At 49.4% G+C, this 14,182-nt stretch overlaps 1 protein-coding gene across 1 annotated transcript in view; it reads left to right on the top strand.

Annotated features, from left to right (window-relative positions):
* The window catches only part of trpc2b (transient receptor potential cation channel subfamily C member 2b), a 102,633-nt gene that overhangs the window by 38,277 nt on the left and 50,174 nt on the right, over positions 1 to 14,182 (top strand). Inside the window, exons 5-6 of the mRNA XM_073044422.1 lie at positions 7,311 to 7,485; positions 11,620 to 11,820. Of these exons, the coding sequence (XP_072900523.1) occupies positions 7,311 to 7,485; positions 11,620 to 11,820 (376 nt within the window). The remainder of the gene's footprint in view (positions 1 to 7,310; positions 7,486 to 11,619; positions 11,821 to 14,182) is intronic.

Raw genomic sequence — 14,182 nt, forward strand, 5'->3', positions numbered from 1 at the left:
CACTGGGTCTGTTGACATAACCCCTATTCTCTCAAGATTTACATAAGAAATAAGGAATGAACTCACCTACTTACTTTGCCTCTGCCTGTTCTTGCTGAAGCCCTATTGAGCCAAGGCCTTCCTACTTTGCCTCAGACCACTCCGCTAGGCGGAACCTCTCTTTTATAGAGACTGGGTTTCCCGTCGAAAGTCCTGCGTGAGAAAGCTCCTGTTGCATCTGCACAGTACTTCAATCAATAACTGCTGTCAAAAAACTTGCTGCTTCTTTATGCTCTTTGTTGGATTCACCATCTTCCGATCCTATGTTACAGCTCCCTACTGATTTGATGCCATTCTTTACCAGTAGAGCCACACCAGCCCCTCTGCCTACCTTCCTATCCCTCCAATACAATGTGTAACCTTAGATACTCAGATTCCAACTACAACCATCCTTCAGCCACGATTCAGTGATGACCAGAACATTGTACCTGACTATCTGTAATAGTGCAACAAGATCATCCATCTTATTTCTTATAATATGTGCACTGAGATATAACACTTTGAGTACAGTATTTGCTACCTTTTTTCAATCTGCATCCCTAATGTACTGATACTCACCTTGCTGGCTGCAATTTTGTCCCATCACCTAACTGCCCTTCCTGACAGATTGACTGCACACTATCTTTGAACATAGAACAATACAGCACAGTACAGGCCCTTCGGCCCACAATGCTGTGCTGACCTTTAAACCCTGCCTCCCATATATCCTCCCCACCTTAAGTTCCTCCATATACCTGTCTAGTAGTCTCTTAAATTTCACTAGTGTATCTGCCTCCACCACTGACTCAGGCAGTGCATTCCACGCACCAACCACTCTCTGAGTGAAAAACCTTCCTCTAATATCCCCCTTGAACTTCCCTCCCCTTACCTTAAAGCTATGTCCTCTTGTACTGAGCAGTGGTGCCCTGGGGAAGAGGCACTGGCTGTCCACTCTGTCTATTCCTCTTTGCTTTTTTACCATCTGTCCTATGCTGAGTCCCTTCACTCCGGTTCCCACTCCCCTACCAAGTTAGTTTAAACCCTCCCCAGCAGCTCTAACAAACCTGCCTGCAAGAATATTGGCCCCCCTCAGGTTCAGGTGCAACCCGTCACTTTTGAACAGATCAAACCTCCCTCAAGAGATCCCAATGATCCAAGAATCTGAAGCCCTGCCCCCTGAACCAGCTTCTCAGCCACACATTTATCTGCCAAATTATCCTGTTTCTACCCTCACTGTCACGTGGCACAGGCAGCAACCTAGGAATTACTACCCTTGAGGTCCTGCTTCTCAGCTTTCTGCCTAGCTCTCTAAATTCTCTTTTCAGGACCTCTTTGCTTTTCCTTCCTACGTCATTGCTGCCAATATGTACCAAGACATCAGGCTGCTCCCCCTCCCTCTCCAAAATGTTGTGGATGCAATCCGAGACATCCCTGACCCTGGCAGCTGGGAGGTAACATACCATCTGGCTGTCCCGTTCACATCCACAAAATCTCCTGTCTGTTCCCCTCACTATCGAGTCCCCTATCACTACCGCTCCCCTCTTCTCCCTCTTTCCCTTCTGCACCATGGACCTGTGCTCAGTGTCAGTAACCCGGTCACTGTGGCATTCTCCTGGGAGGTCAACCTCCACAACAGTAACCAAAACAGTATACTTATTATTGAGGAGAAAGGCCACAGGTGTGCTCTGCTCTAACTGCCTATTTATATTTCCATTTCTCCTGACGGTCACCCAGCTGCCCGCCTCCTGCAACTTCAGGGTGACTACTTCCCTGTAACTCCGATCGATGATCTCCTCACTCTCCCGTACAGGCCGAGAGTCGTCCAGTTGACATAGAGGTGACTACTTCCCTGTAACTCTGATCGATGATCTCCTCACTCTCCCGTACAGGCCGAGAGTCGTCCAGTTGACATAGAGGTGACTACTTCCCTGTAACTCCGATCGATGATCTCCTCACTCTCCCGTACAGGCCGAGAGTCGTCCAGTTGACATAGAGGTGACTACTTCCCTGTAACTCCGATCGATGATCTCCTCACTCTCCCGTACAGGCCGAGAGTCGTCCAGTTGACATAGAGGTGACTACTTCCCTGTAACTCTGATCGATGATCTCCTCACTCTCCCGTACAGGCCGAGAGTCGTCCAGTTGACATAGAGGTGACTACTTCCCTGTAACTCCGATCGATGATCTCCTCACTCTCCCGTACACGCTGAAGGTCGTCCAGTTGACATAGGGGTGACTACTTCCCTGTAACTCTGATCGATGATCTCCTCACTCTCCCGTACAGGCCGAGAGTCGTCCAGTTGACATAGAGGTGACTACTTCCCTGTAACTCCGATCGATGATCTCCTCACTCTCCCGTACAGGCCGAGAGTCGTCCAGTTGACATAGGGATGACTACTTCCCTGTAACTCTGATCGATGATCTCCTCACTCTCCCGTACAGGCCGAAAGTTGTCCAGTTGACATAGAGGTGACTACTTCCCTGTAACTCCGATCGATGATCTCCTCACTCTCCCGTACAGGGCGAGAGTCGTCCAGTTGACATAGAGGTGACTACTTCCCTGTAACTCCGATCGATGATCTCCTCACTCTCCCGTACAAGCCGAAGGTCGTCCAGTTGCTGCTCTAGATCCCTAACACGGTCTTCAAGGATCTGCAGCCGGATGCACTTCACACAGACGTAGCAATCCAGGAGACTCTGGGTCTCCCAGTTCTCCAACATCCAGCACGAAGAACACACAAAGGTCATTTGCTATGCTAGGTAGTCAAAAAAAGGGAACCTCAACAGCATTTTACCCAGATCCAAAGCCTGACAGTCCTACTCCCAACAACGGCCCTTCTGCACTTTTATTTCATTTGCTGAGCTCTGTATGATCATCCTTCATTTTCCTACACTCCAATGAATAAAACCCTAACCTGCTCAACCTCTCCCTATAAATCAGGCCCTCGATTCCAGGCAATGTTTTTGTAAATCAGCTCTGCACTCTCTCCAGTTTCCTACAACAAGATGATGGAAACTGAAGTTGATACTCTAACTGCAGCCTCACCAACACCTTGTACAAAGGTAGATAATATCCCAACCACTGCACTCACTGTCCTGACTGGCTATGATGCCACGTTCAGAGAACTGTACACTAGTGCTCCACAACACTCCTCAGGGTTCGAACATATCCTGCTTTAGTTTGACATCCCAAAATGCAACACCTCTGACTTCAAACACAGAACATTGAACACTAAAGCAGAGTAAAGGCCCTTCAGCCCACAATGTTGTGCTGACCCTTTCCTTCCACATAGCCCACCATTTCTCTATCATCCACGTCTCTTAAATGTTCCTAATGTATTTGCCTGGTAGCTACCCTTGGCATCAAGTTCCGACTTTGTGTTTAAAAAAAAAAACCTATTTCGGACATCTCCCCCCCCCCCCCCCCCCCCCATACTTTCCTCCTCCAGTCACCTTAAAATTTTGACCCTTCGTGGTAGGATTTCCACTCTAGAAGAAAAGTTTCTGGCTGCCTTCGATCTAATCCAGCCTTTAACTAATCTTTACATCTCAATTAAATTGCCTCCCCTCTTCCATTGCTCCAAAAAGGAAAGCACCAGCTCACTCAACCTCTCCCCATTAGACACCCTCTCTAATCCAGGCAGCATCCTGGTGAATCTCCTCTGCACCCTCTCTAATCCAGGCAGCAGCCTGGTCAATCTCCTCTGCACCCTCTCTAATCCAGGCAGCATCCTGGTGAATCTCCTCTGCACCCTCTCTAATCCAGGCAGTATCCTGGTGAATCTCCTCGTTAGACACGCTCTCTAATCCAGGCAGCATCCTGGTGAATCTCCTCTGCACCCTCTCTAATCCAGACAGCATCCTGGTGAATCTCCTCTGCACCCTCTCTAATCCAGGCAGCATCCTGGTGAATCTCCTCTGCACCCTCTCTAATCCAGGCAGCATCCTGGTGAATCTCCTCTTCACCCTCTCTAATCCAGGCAGCATCCTGGTGAATCTCCTCTGCACCCTCTCTAATCCAGGCAGCATCCTGGTGAATCTCCTCTGCACCCTCTCTAATCCAGGCAGCATCCTGGTAAATCTCCTCTGCACCCTCTCTAATCAGGCAGCATGCTGGTGAATCTCCTCTGCACCCTCTCTAATCCAGGCAGCATCCTGGTGAATCTCCTCGTTAGACACACTCTCTAATCCAGGCAGCATCCCGGTGAATCTCCTCTGCACCCTCTCTAATCCAGGCAGCATCCTGGTAAATCTCCTCAGCACCCACTCTAATCCAGGCAGTATCCTGGTGAATCTCCTCTGCACCCTCTCTAATCCAGGCAGCATTCTGGTAAATCTCCACTGCACCCTCTCTAATCCAGGCAGCATCCTGGTAAATCTCCCCTGCACCCTCTCTAATCCAGGCAGCATCCTGGTGAATCTCCTCTGCACCCTCTCTAATCCAGGCAGCATCCTGGTAAATCTCCTCTGCACACTCTCTAATCCAGGCAGCATCCCGGTGAATCTCCTCTGCACCCTCTCTAATCCAGGCAGCATCCTGGTAAATCTCCTCTGCACCCTCTCTAATCCAGGCAGCATCCTGGTAAATCTCCTCTGCACACTCTCTAATCCAGGCAGCATCCCGGTGAATCTCCTCTGCACCCTCTCTAATCCAGGCAGCATTCTGGTAAATCTCCACTGCACCCTCTCTAATCCAGGCAGCATCCTGGTGAATCTCCTCTGCACCCTCTCTAATCCAGGCAGCATCCTGGTGAATCTCCTCTGCACCCTCTCTAATCCAGGCAGCATCCTGGTGAATCTCCTCTGCACCCTCTCTAATCCAGGCAGCATCCTGGTGAATCTCCTCTGCACCCTCTCTAATCCAGGCAGCATCCTGGTGAATCTCCTCTGCACCCTCTCTAATCCAGGCAGCATCCTGGTGAATCTCCTCTGCACCCTCTCTAATCCAGGCAGCCTCTTGGTGAATCTCCTCTGCACCCTCTCTAATCCAGGCAGCATCCTGGTGAATCTCCTCTGCACCCTCTCTAATCCAGGCAGCCTCTTGGTGAATCTCCTCTGCACCCTCTCTAATCCAGGCAGCATCCTGGTGAATCTCCTCTGCACCCTCTCTAATCCAGGCAGCATCCTGGTGAATCTCCTCTGCACCCTCTCTAATCCAGGCAGCATTCTGGTGAATCTCCTCTGCACCCTCTCTAATCCAGGCAGCCTCTTGGTGAATCTCCTCTGCACCCTCTCTAATCCAGGCAGCATCCTGGTAAATCTCCTCTGCACCCTCTCTAATCCAGGCAGCATCCTGGTGAATCTCCTCTGCACCCTCTCTAATCCAGGCAGCATCCTGGTGAATCTCCTCTGCACCCTCTCTAATCCAGGCAGCATCCTGGTGAATCTCCTCTGCACCCTCTCTAATCCAGGCAGCATCCTGCTAAATCTCCTTTTCACCCTCTCTAAAGCTTCCACATCCTTCCTATAATGAGCTGACCAGAGCTATTACAGAATTGTTTCTATAAATGGCAAACAACAATGGGCCCAGCACTGACCCCTGGGGAACACCACTAGTCACGGGCCTTCAGACTGAAAAACAACCTTCCACTCACACTCTCTGCTTCATATCAACAAGACATTGATTGATACATCCTCTCTGCCGGAATCTCATGCAATGTAACCTAGACCATGTAGCATCTTGTCAAAGGCCTTGCTGAAGTCTATGTAGACCATGTCACATACACAAGAGTTTCTGCAGACGCTGGAATTCCAAAGCAACACACACAAAATGTTTGAGGAACTCAACAGGTCAGGCAGCACCTATGGAGGGGAATAAACAGTTGATGTTTCAGTCTGAGACCCTTCATCAGGACTGGAAAGGAAGTTGCGGAGGGGAAGAGCCAGAATTAGATGGTGGGGGTGGGGGAAGGAGGACGAGCTGGACAATGTCACTGAATCAGAATGATTATCACTGAGGACATCATGAAATGTGCTGCTTTGTGGCAGCAGTACGGTGCAATACTTAAAAATATTATGTTTCTTTTTAAGTCATATGTCAACGACTTGGATGATGAAATTGATGGCTTTGTTGCAAAGTTTGTTGACGATAATGAAGATAGGTGGAGGGACAGGTAGTTGTGAGGAAGTAAAGAGGCTACAGAAGGACCTAGACAGGTTAGGAGAATGGGCAAAGAAGTGGCAGATGGAATACAGTGTCAGGAAGTGTATGGACATGCACTTTGGTAGAAAAAATGAAAGTGTAGACTATTTTATAAATGCAGAGAAAATTCAAAAAATCTGAGGCACAAGGGATTTGGGAGTCCTTATGCAAGATTCCCTGAAGGTTAATTTGCAGGTCAAGTCTGTGATAAGGAAAGCAAATGCAATGTTAGCATTCATTTCAAGAGGACTAGAATATAAAAGCAGGTATAATGTTGAAACTTTATAAAGCACTGGTGAGACCTCACTGAGTATATGAGCAGATTTGGGTCCCTTATCTTAGAAAGGATGTGCTGAAACTGGAGAGGGTTCAAAGGAGGTTCATGAAAATGATTCCAGGATTGAATGGCTTGTCATATGAAGAGTGTCTGATGGTTCTGGGCCTGTATTCACTAGAATTCAGAATAAGGGGTGAACTCATTGAAACTTAACGAATGGTGAAAAGCCTTGATAGAGTGGATGTAGAGAGGATGTTTCTTATGGTGGGAGTGTCTAGGACCAGAGAACACAGTTTCAGAATAGAGGGGCATCCTTTTAGAGCGGAGATGAGGAGGAATTTCTTTAGCCAGAGAGTGGTGAATCTGTGGAATTCTTTACCACAGGCAGTTGTGGAAACCAAGTCTTTATGTATATTTAAGGCAGAGGTTGACTGGTCAGGGCATGAAGGGATATGAGGAGAAGGCCGGAGATTGGGGCTGAGAGGAAAACTGGATCAGCCATGATGGAATGGTGGAGCAGACTTGATGGGCCAAATGGTCTAATTTTGCTCCTATGTCAGAGGGTCTTAGTATAATTACTAAATAACTAGTGCAAAAGAGGAATAGAGAGGAGTTATTCGGGGGTTCACGGACTGTTCATAAATCTAATGGCGGAGGGGAAGAAGGCATTTTTAAAACCTTGAGAGTATGTCTTCAGGGTCCTGCACCGCTTTGATGGTAGCAATGAGAAGAGGACATGTCCTGGGTCGAGGGGGTGCTTAGTTATGGATGCCACTTTCTTGAGGCATTGTCTCTTCAGGAGAACTGGATTGGGAGGTGGGGCTCCCGTGCCCTAGACCAGCTGACCTGAGTGACGTCTCCATCTTTTCCCAGCTGGGGCAGGTTGTCCGCACACCGGTCATCAAATTCCTCCTGCACTCCTCGTCGTACATCTGGTTCTTGGTCCTTTTGCTTGTGGAGTCCATCCTTGCCCAGCAGTCCCGGGAACTGTCCTCGTCCAGGAAAGAGCCCATCTACATCAACTCCTTCCACATGATCTGGGTGGTGGGTAAGTGCCTGCAGATGTTGCTCGGTTCTGGCGGGGGTCATAGCACAGTCCAGCAGAGCATAGAAACAGGGCCTTCAGCTCCCCTAGTACAAGCTGGCCCAGCCTTCTACCTGAATTCCACAACCTGCAGACTCTGCCCGTCTATCTGCCATCTGCCAGCTTTTCTGTTTGCAGTTCGTCTTCTTTGGCACACCAGTTGCTTATGTACAATCTTTCATTGATTCTATTGTATGTCTTTGTGAATGCCTGCAAGAAAATGAATCTCAGGGTTGTCTATCGTGACATATATGTACTTTGATAATTAATGTATTTCGAATTTGAACTTAGTCTGACCTACCTGCACCCAGACTAGTCAGAGTGATGGGAATGCATTCACATTGGGGAAACATCAAATTAGGCCAAGCTGAGGCTTTATAAGGCACTGATTTGGTCGCACTTGGAATATTGCTAGCAGTTCTGTCCCCTTTAAGAAAGGATCTGCTGTCATTGGAGAGGGTCCAGAGGGGTTTACAAAAATGATTCCAGGAATGAAAGGGTTAATGTATGAGGAGTGTTTGATGGCTCTGGGCCTGTACTCACTGGAATTTGGAAGAATGTGGGGGATCTCACTGAAACCTATTGAATATTGAAAGGCCTAGATAGAGTGAATGCAGAGAGGATGTTTCCTATAGTGGATGAGTCTGGGACCAGAGGGCACAGCCTCAGAATAGAGGAATGTCCATTAAGAACAGAGATGAAGAGGAATTTATTTAGCCAGAGGGTGGTGAATCTGTGGAATTCATTGCCACAGAAGGCTGTGGAGGCCAAGTCACTGGGTATATTTAAAATGGACTTTGGTAGGTTCTTCATTAGTCAGGGTGTCAAAGTTTATGGGGAGAAGGCTGGAGAATGGGGTTGAGAGGGATAATAAATCAACTGTGATGGAATGGTGGAACAGACTCGATGGGCTGAATGGCCTAATTCTGCTCCTATGTCTTATGGATAAGGAAAGCTGAACTAGAGCAGCAAGAAACAAGGTTATTCAGCCCACAGCTCCTACCGGTCCCCATCCCATTCTCCTTTGTCTTCTTGTAACCCTGTAATTGGTTCCAACACATTAGACAATTTACCCAGCGACCCTGCACGTTTCTGGGATGAGGGCGGAGTCTGGAGCACCCAGGGGCCAACACGCCGTCACAGGGAGAACTTGCAAACTCCACACAGACAGCACTGGAGGTGAGGATCAAACCCAGATCTCTGGGCTGTGAGGCAGCACCTCCACTCTCTAACACAGTAAATGAGGGGGAGGAACTGATTTTGACAGTGGAATCACGGCCAAAGAGGGAATATTTCTCGTAGCTAGTGCAATGTTCCCTCTCATTTGTAATGACCAGTGTGTGTAAAAATCCTGTGCTGTGCAATTTTTTGCTCAGTGACGACAACATTTGCGCACTGAATAATTTCTTCAATAAAAACAGTATAAGCCAGTTCTAAAATCTGCAGGCAAATTATCACAAGCTCCACATTGTCAACACTGTCTGCATCAGAAACTGGAAAAGGAAATGTGTTTGTGTGCGATCATGAAATATCCGAGGTAGAGAGTGACAGGCTTTTGTGCAGAGTTTAAATTCCTCAGAGGGAACATTGGGTGGGATTGGTTGTGTCTGATGTGGTATTTGCCTGCTTTTCCCATCACTGTGCGACATTCCAATGATGTGTGGGTCAGTGGATTCATTGGCCTCTGTGTGGGGGGAGTTGTCGCCACTATGGAGAGCATAGGCCGAAGTTCAGAGTAAAGTAGGTGTATGTCACCACGGGTTACCTTGATATTCCTTTCCCTGCAGTAGTTCTTCTTTTCCTTAAGCACATCAGCCCACCTGGGGCCCAGGCTGCCAACGGCAGCTCACCACCTCTCTATCCTGGTCCAGATTTTCAAGTCGTTCCCAGGTGTAGCCCATCTTTGAGATCCTTCCCCTCCCAGGTACGGGGTCTTTGGAGCCTCTGTAGCTCTGGGTTTTTAGGGAATGGGGTTGCTAGCTCCAGGTACAATCGTCCTCCTTTCACAGCCAAGCTTGGCAGAATTTTGTAGGCATTTACAGGAAAATAAAGAAATACAAAAGAATTTATGAAAACTTGTCCATTAACAAAAACAGTCAATGAGCTGTGGAGATGGAAGCAACACACACAAAATGCAGGAGGAACTCAGCAGGCCAGGCAGCGTCTATGGTCAGAGCAACACACACAAAATGCAGGAGGAACTCAGCAGGCCAGGCAGCGTCTATGGTCAGAGTAACACACACAAAATGCAGGAGGAACTCAGCAGGCCAGGCAGCGTCTATGGTCAGAGTAACACACACAAAATGCAGGAGGAACTCAGCAGGCCAGGCAGCGTCTATGGTCAGAGTAACACACACAAAATGCAGGAGGAACTCAGCAGGCCAGGCAGTGTCTATGGTCAGAGTAACACACACAAAATGCAGGAGGAACTCAGCAGGCCAGGCAGCGTCTATGGTCAGAGTAACACACACAAAATGCAGGAGGAACTCAGCAGGCCAGGCAGCGTCTATGGTCAGAGCAACACACACAAAATGCAGGAGGAACTCAGCAGGCCAGGCAGCGTCTATGGTCAGAGTAACACACACAAAATGCAGGAGGAACTCAGCAGGCCAGGCAGCGTCTATGGTCAGAGTAACACACACAAAATGCAGGAGGAACTCAGCAGGCCAGGCAGCGTCTATGGTCAGAGTAACACACACAAAATGCAGGAGGAACTCAGCAGGCCAGGCAGTGTCTATGGTCAGAGTAACACACACAAAATGCAGGAGGAACTCAGCAGGCCAGGCAGCGTCTATGGTCAGAGTAACACACACAAAATGCAGGAGGAACTCAGCAGGCCAGGCAGCGTCTATGGTCAGAGTAACACACACAAAATGCAGGAGGAACTCAGCAGGCCAGGCAGTGTCTATGGTCAGAGTAACACACACAAAATGCAGGAGGAACTCAGCAGGCCAGGCAGCGTCTATGGTCAGAGTAACACACACAAAATGCAGGAGGAACTCAGCAGGCCAGGCAGCGTCTATGGTCAGAGTAACACACACAAAATGCAGGAGGAACTCAGCAGGCCAGGCAGCGTCTATGGTCAGAGTAACACACACAAAATGCAGGAGGAACTCAGCAGGCCAGGCAGCGTCTATGGTCAGAGTAACACACACAAAATGCAGGAGGAACTCAGCAGGCCAGGCAGCGTCTATGGTCAGAGTAACACACACAAAATGCAGGAGGATCTCAGCAGGCCAGGCAGTGTCTATGGTCAGAGTAACACACACAAAATGCAGGAGGAACTCAGCAGGCCAGGCAGTGTCTATGGTCAGAGTAACACACACAAAATGCAGGAGGAACTCAGCAGGCCAGGCAGTGTCTATGGTCAGAGTAACACACACAAAATGCAGGAGGAACTCAGCAGGCCAGGCAGCGTCTATGGTCAGAGTAACACACACAAAATGCAGGAGGAACTCAGCAGGCCAGGCAGCGTCTATGGTCAGAGTAACACACACAAAATGCAGGAGGAACTCAGCAGGCCAGGCAGCGTCTATGGTCAGAGTAACACACACAAAATGCAGGAGGAACTCAGCAGGCCAGGCAGTGTCTATGGACAGAGCAACACACACAAAATGAAGGAGGAACTCAGCAGGCCAGGCAGCATCTATGGGAAAGAGTAAAATGCCGACTGTTTACTCTTGTATCGCGCTAACTCCTGACGGGAATTGGAGCTGGACTGCTGACATTACATGAACCTCCGTGAGCGGAAATCTGAAACCTTTAAGTTGGGATTGAGTACATTAAACCTTCCAGTCCTCAGAGGCCCTGGCGCAAGGCTGCAGAGGGGTAATCACAGGATCATTGGAATGTGCTCTGGAGGCAGGGGCAGGGGATCTGGGTTTCCAGGAACACACCACAGGGCAATTGTGTGGGAGGGCACAGCCATCCGGGACAGGGACAATGACAGGTTTCTTCACCCGGAGGGTACTGGGACCTCCTCCCACAGCATGGGATGGGGATCCAGTCACAGAGGACGTTCCAGGCAGAGGTCAGCATGGGGGTCAGTATGTTCAAAGGTCAGGAGGTGAATAATCAGCTGATGCTGTCTCTACACAGGATACTTCTGGTACGAGTGTAAGGAGGTGTGGATTGAGGGGCTGCGTAGTTATTTGCTGGACTGGTGGAATTTCCTGGACATTGTCATCCTGAGTATGTACCTGGCGTCTTTCGCTCTGCGCATCGTCATCTACCTGAGCGGCGAGCTGTACTGCCAGGACGACCCCTCTTCCTTCTACTGCCATTACTTCACCATCACTGGTGAGTGTGTGAGTGGGTGTGTCTGGCTGAACCCCCTCACAAACGTACAAAACTTTATTCAAATACAAAAGACATACAAAGCTCAGGGGTATAATACAGTTACTGAAAACAAAGTAAAATCGTTCTTTGCATTTATAATGACCCCATTCCCAGAAATTCCCCTGAACCCATAATGGTCGCATGCTCCCTCTCTGAGACCCTGGCACGATGTATCCCCGGAAGAGGGCAGGCAGTCGGATTGGACAGAGTCCTAGACAAATCCAACAGGGCCAGGCCCAAGAGCAAGCCTACCAGGACTTCCTCTGGGCGATTTCCCCCGCACCCCCGACACCCTGCCCCTGCTGGGTGCCCATAAACCAGGGGCACGGGGCTGCAGGGCCAGACCCAAGAGCAAGCCTACCAGGACTTCCTCTGGGCGATTTCCCCCGCACCCCCGACACCCTGCCCCTGCTGGGTGCCCATAAACCAGGGGCACGGGGCTGCAGGGCCAGACCCAAGAGCAAGCCTACCAGGACTTCCTCTGGGCGATTTTCCTCCGCCACCACACAAAATCTAACAGATCGCCCACACAGAGCAGCCAACAACGTCAGACCCCAAATCCCTAACCCCTCCATCTCAAAAACGAACATATCGCTCACCCAGAACTAGAACCTGCCAGTCAGCAACAAGAAACAAGGAGATCAATACAAACTACAGTCTACACCGATAATCACAGAAATCTGAGCATTTCAAAAACACCCTCCTGTTGGAATCAAACTGTCATGAAGAGCAGCTGCTGACCTCCTCTGCATTCGCCTCGATGCTTCAGTCTTCCTCGACACATCAAAATGGAGTCGATCCTGGCCCCACGCCTCGTCTCTGGTCCTCTCCGTGAGGCAGCAGAGCAATAGATCATTCTGTCAAACTCCGTCGCAGGCTCCGACAGTTTCTGAAACACACTTGAGCCAAAAAGAACAAGTAGAAGGCATAGAAAAAGTGAAATAATGGGAGAGGTTGGCGATCTGAAAAATGTCACTTGAGGAATCATTGTTCTCAGGAAAAATCTTGACCAGAAAGCACGGTGCACTGACTGCTCCCTCATGGCTTCTCCAGGCCCTTGCTGAGCCACAGAGAAATCTGTGCCCTCCAGGGGAGGGTCCTGGCTCCTCCTCCCACAGCAGACAGGCCTGGAGATTGTTCTCCTTCCTCTTACCTTCCTGCCCTTTACCTCAACCCAAGCCTCCTTGCCAACTGTGCTGCATTTGTCCCTGCCACCCTCTGCCTCAGGGTAAGGAGCAACAATAGAGGGAAGAGCAACGGAGGCAGATGCAATTTGGGAGGCCCTGCTGTGCCACCATGGTGGAGTCAGCATCCTGGCGTTTAGGACAATTCTTACGAATATGCCAGTACTCCTTGTAGTCATGCATCGTGGCTGGGGCATAGCCCAGCGGATCCGGTAATGCTCCCTTCAGTGAGAGCACTGCTCAGCAGCCCCGGCCGTTCCAATTCTATGAATACCTCATGATAGAGGCCCAAAACGACCTCCATCTGCCATGAACAGTACACGGGTGACTGGCAACCTCACCTCAGAATGCAGGGGAGGGAGGAAGTCTACTTCCAGGAGGTGCAGGTGCATGTTATCGAGGGTCGCCCTCTGTATGGGGCCAGTCGCAGGCTCTACCGGTACAAAGACATCTTCCACATTTATCCCCATACTCAGGGCCAGGGACACGTCTCTAAGGGACCGTAGGTAGAAAAGGGACTTCCGGTGCATCTTACCGATCCAAATACTGCCCTCTTGCCCACCCACATACACAACCAAGAGAGCTTACGTCCCCTCATGAATCAAGGATAAAGGGAGATCGTATTACACCATGTTTTTTAGAGATATCAGTCTGAAAGGTGGTGGCTCTTCAGTAGTTCTTTCACCTGAAACTATGGCTCCTCTGTACAAACTAGGTCCAGCCATGTTAGAGCCCCACACAATCAGAAATCAAAATGCTGCTGAATTAATTCAGTCATAAGATTTATCCGTCTTTCGAAAAGTATTTCCATGAAGAGGGAAAGCACGGTAGTCTCCTCCGGACAGCCAGGGAAGTCTGTGCGGTGAACTCCAGCACTGACACCTCCCTGTCCATGTTCCACTGTCCGAGTTATAGTCCAAGGATTCGCCACAAAACTTCACCCAGTCATCCCGGGCCAAGTACCAGGTGGATGAGGGCTTACTGATGTTAACAGCGATAGAAATCCGTCCCAGCTCCCAGTAAAAGTTGCAGGCACAAACCTTGGCAAGCCACCAGCCACTGCTGCTACTTGAGCACAGACTCAACACAACTCGGCAAAACAGCCTTCCTCCAAAAAGAAAACTACTGCACTTCATCAC

Source organism: Hemitrygon akajei, chromosome 4 (assembly GCF_048418815.1).
Source record: "Hemitrygon akajei chromosome 4, sHemAka1.3, whole genome shotgun sequence".
Taxonomy (NCBI): domain Eukaryota; kingdom Metazoa; phylum Chordata; class Chondrichthyes; order Myliobatiformes; family Dasyatidae; genus Hemitrygon; species Hemitrygon akajei.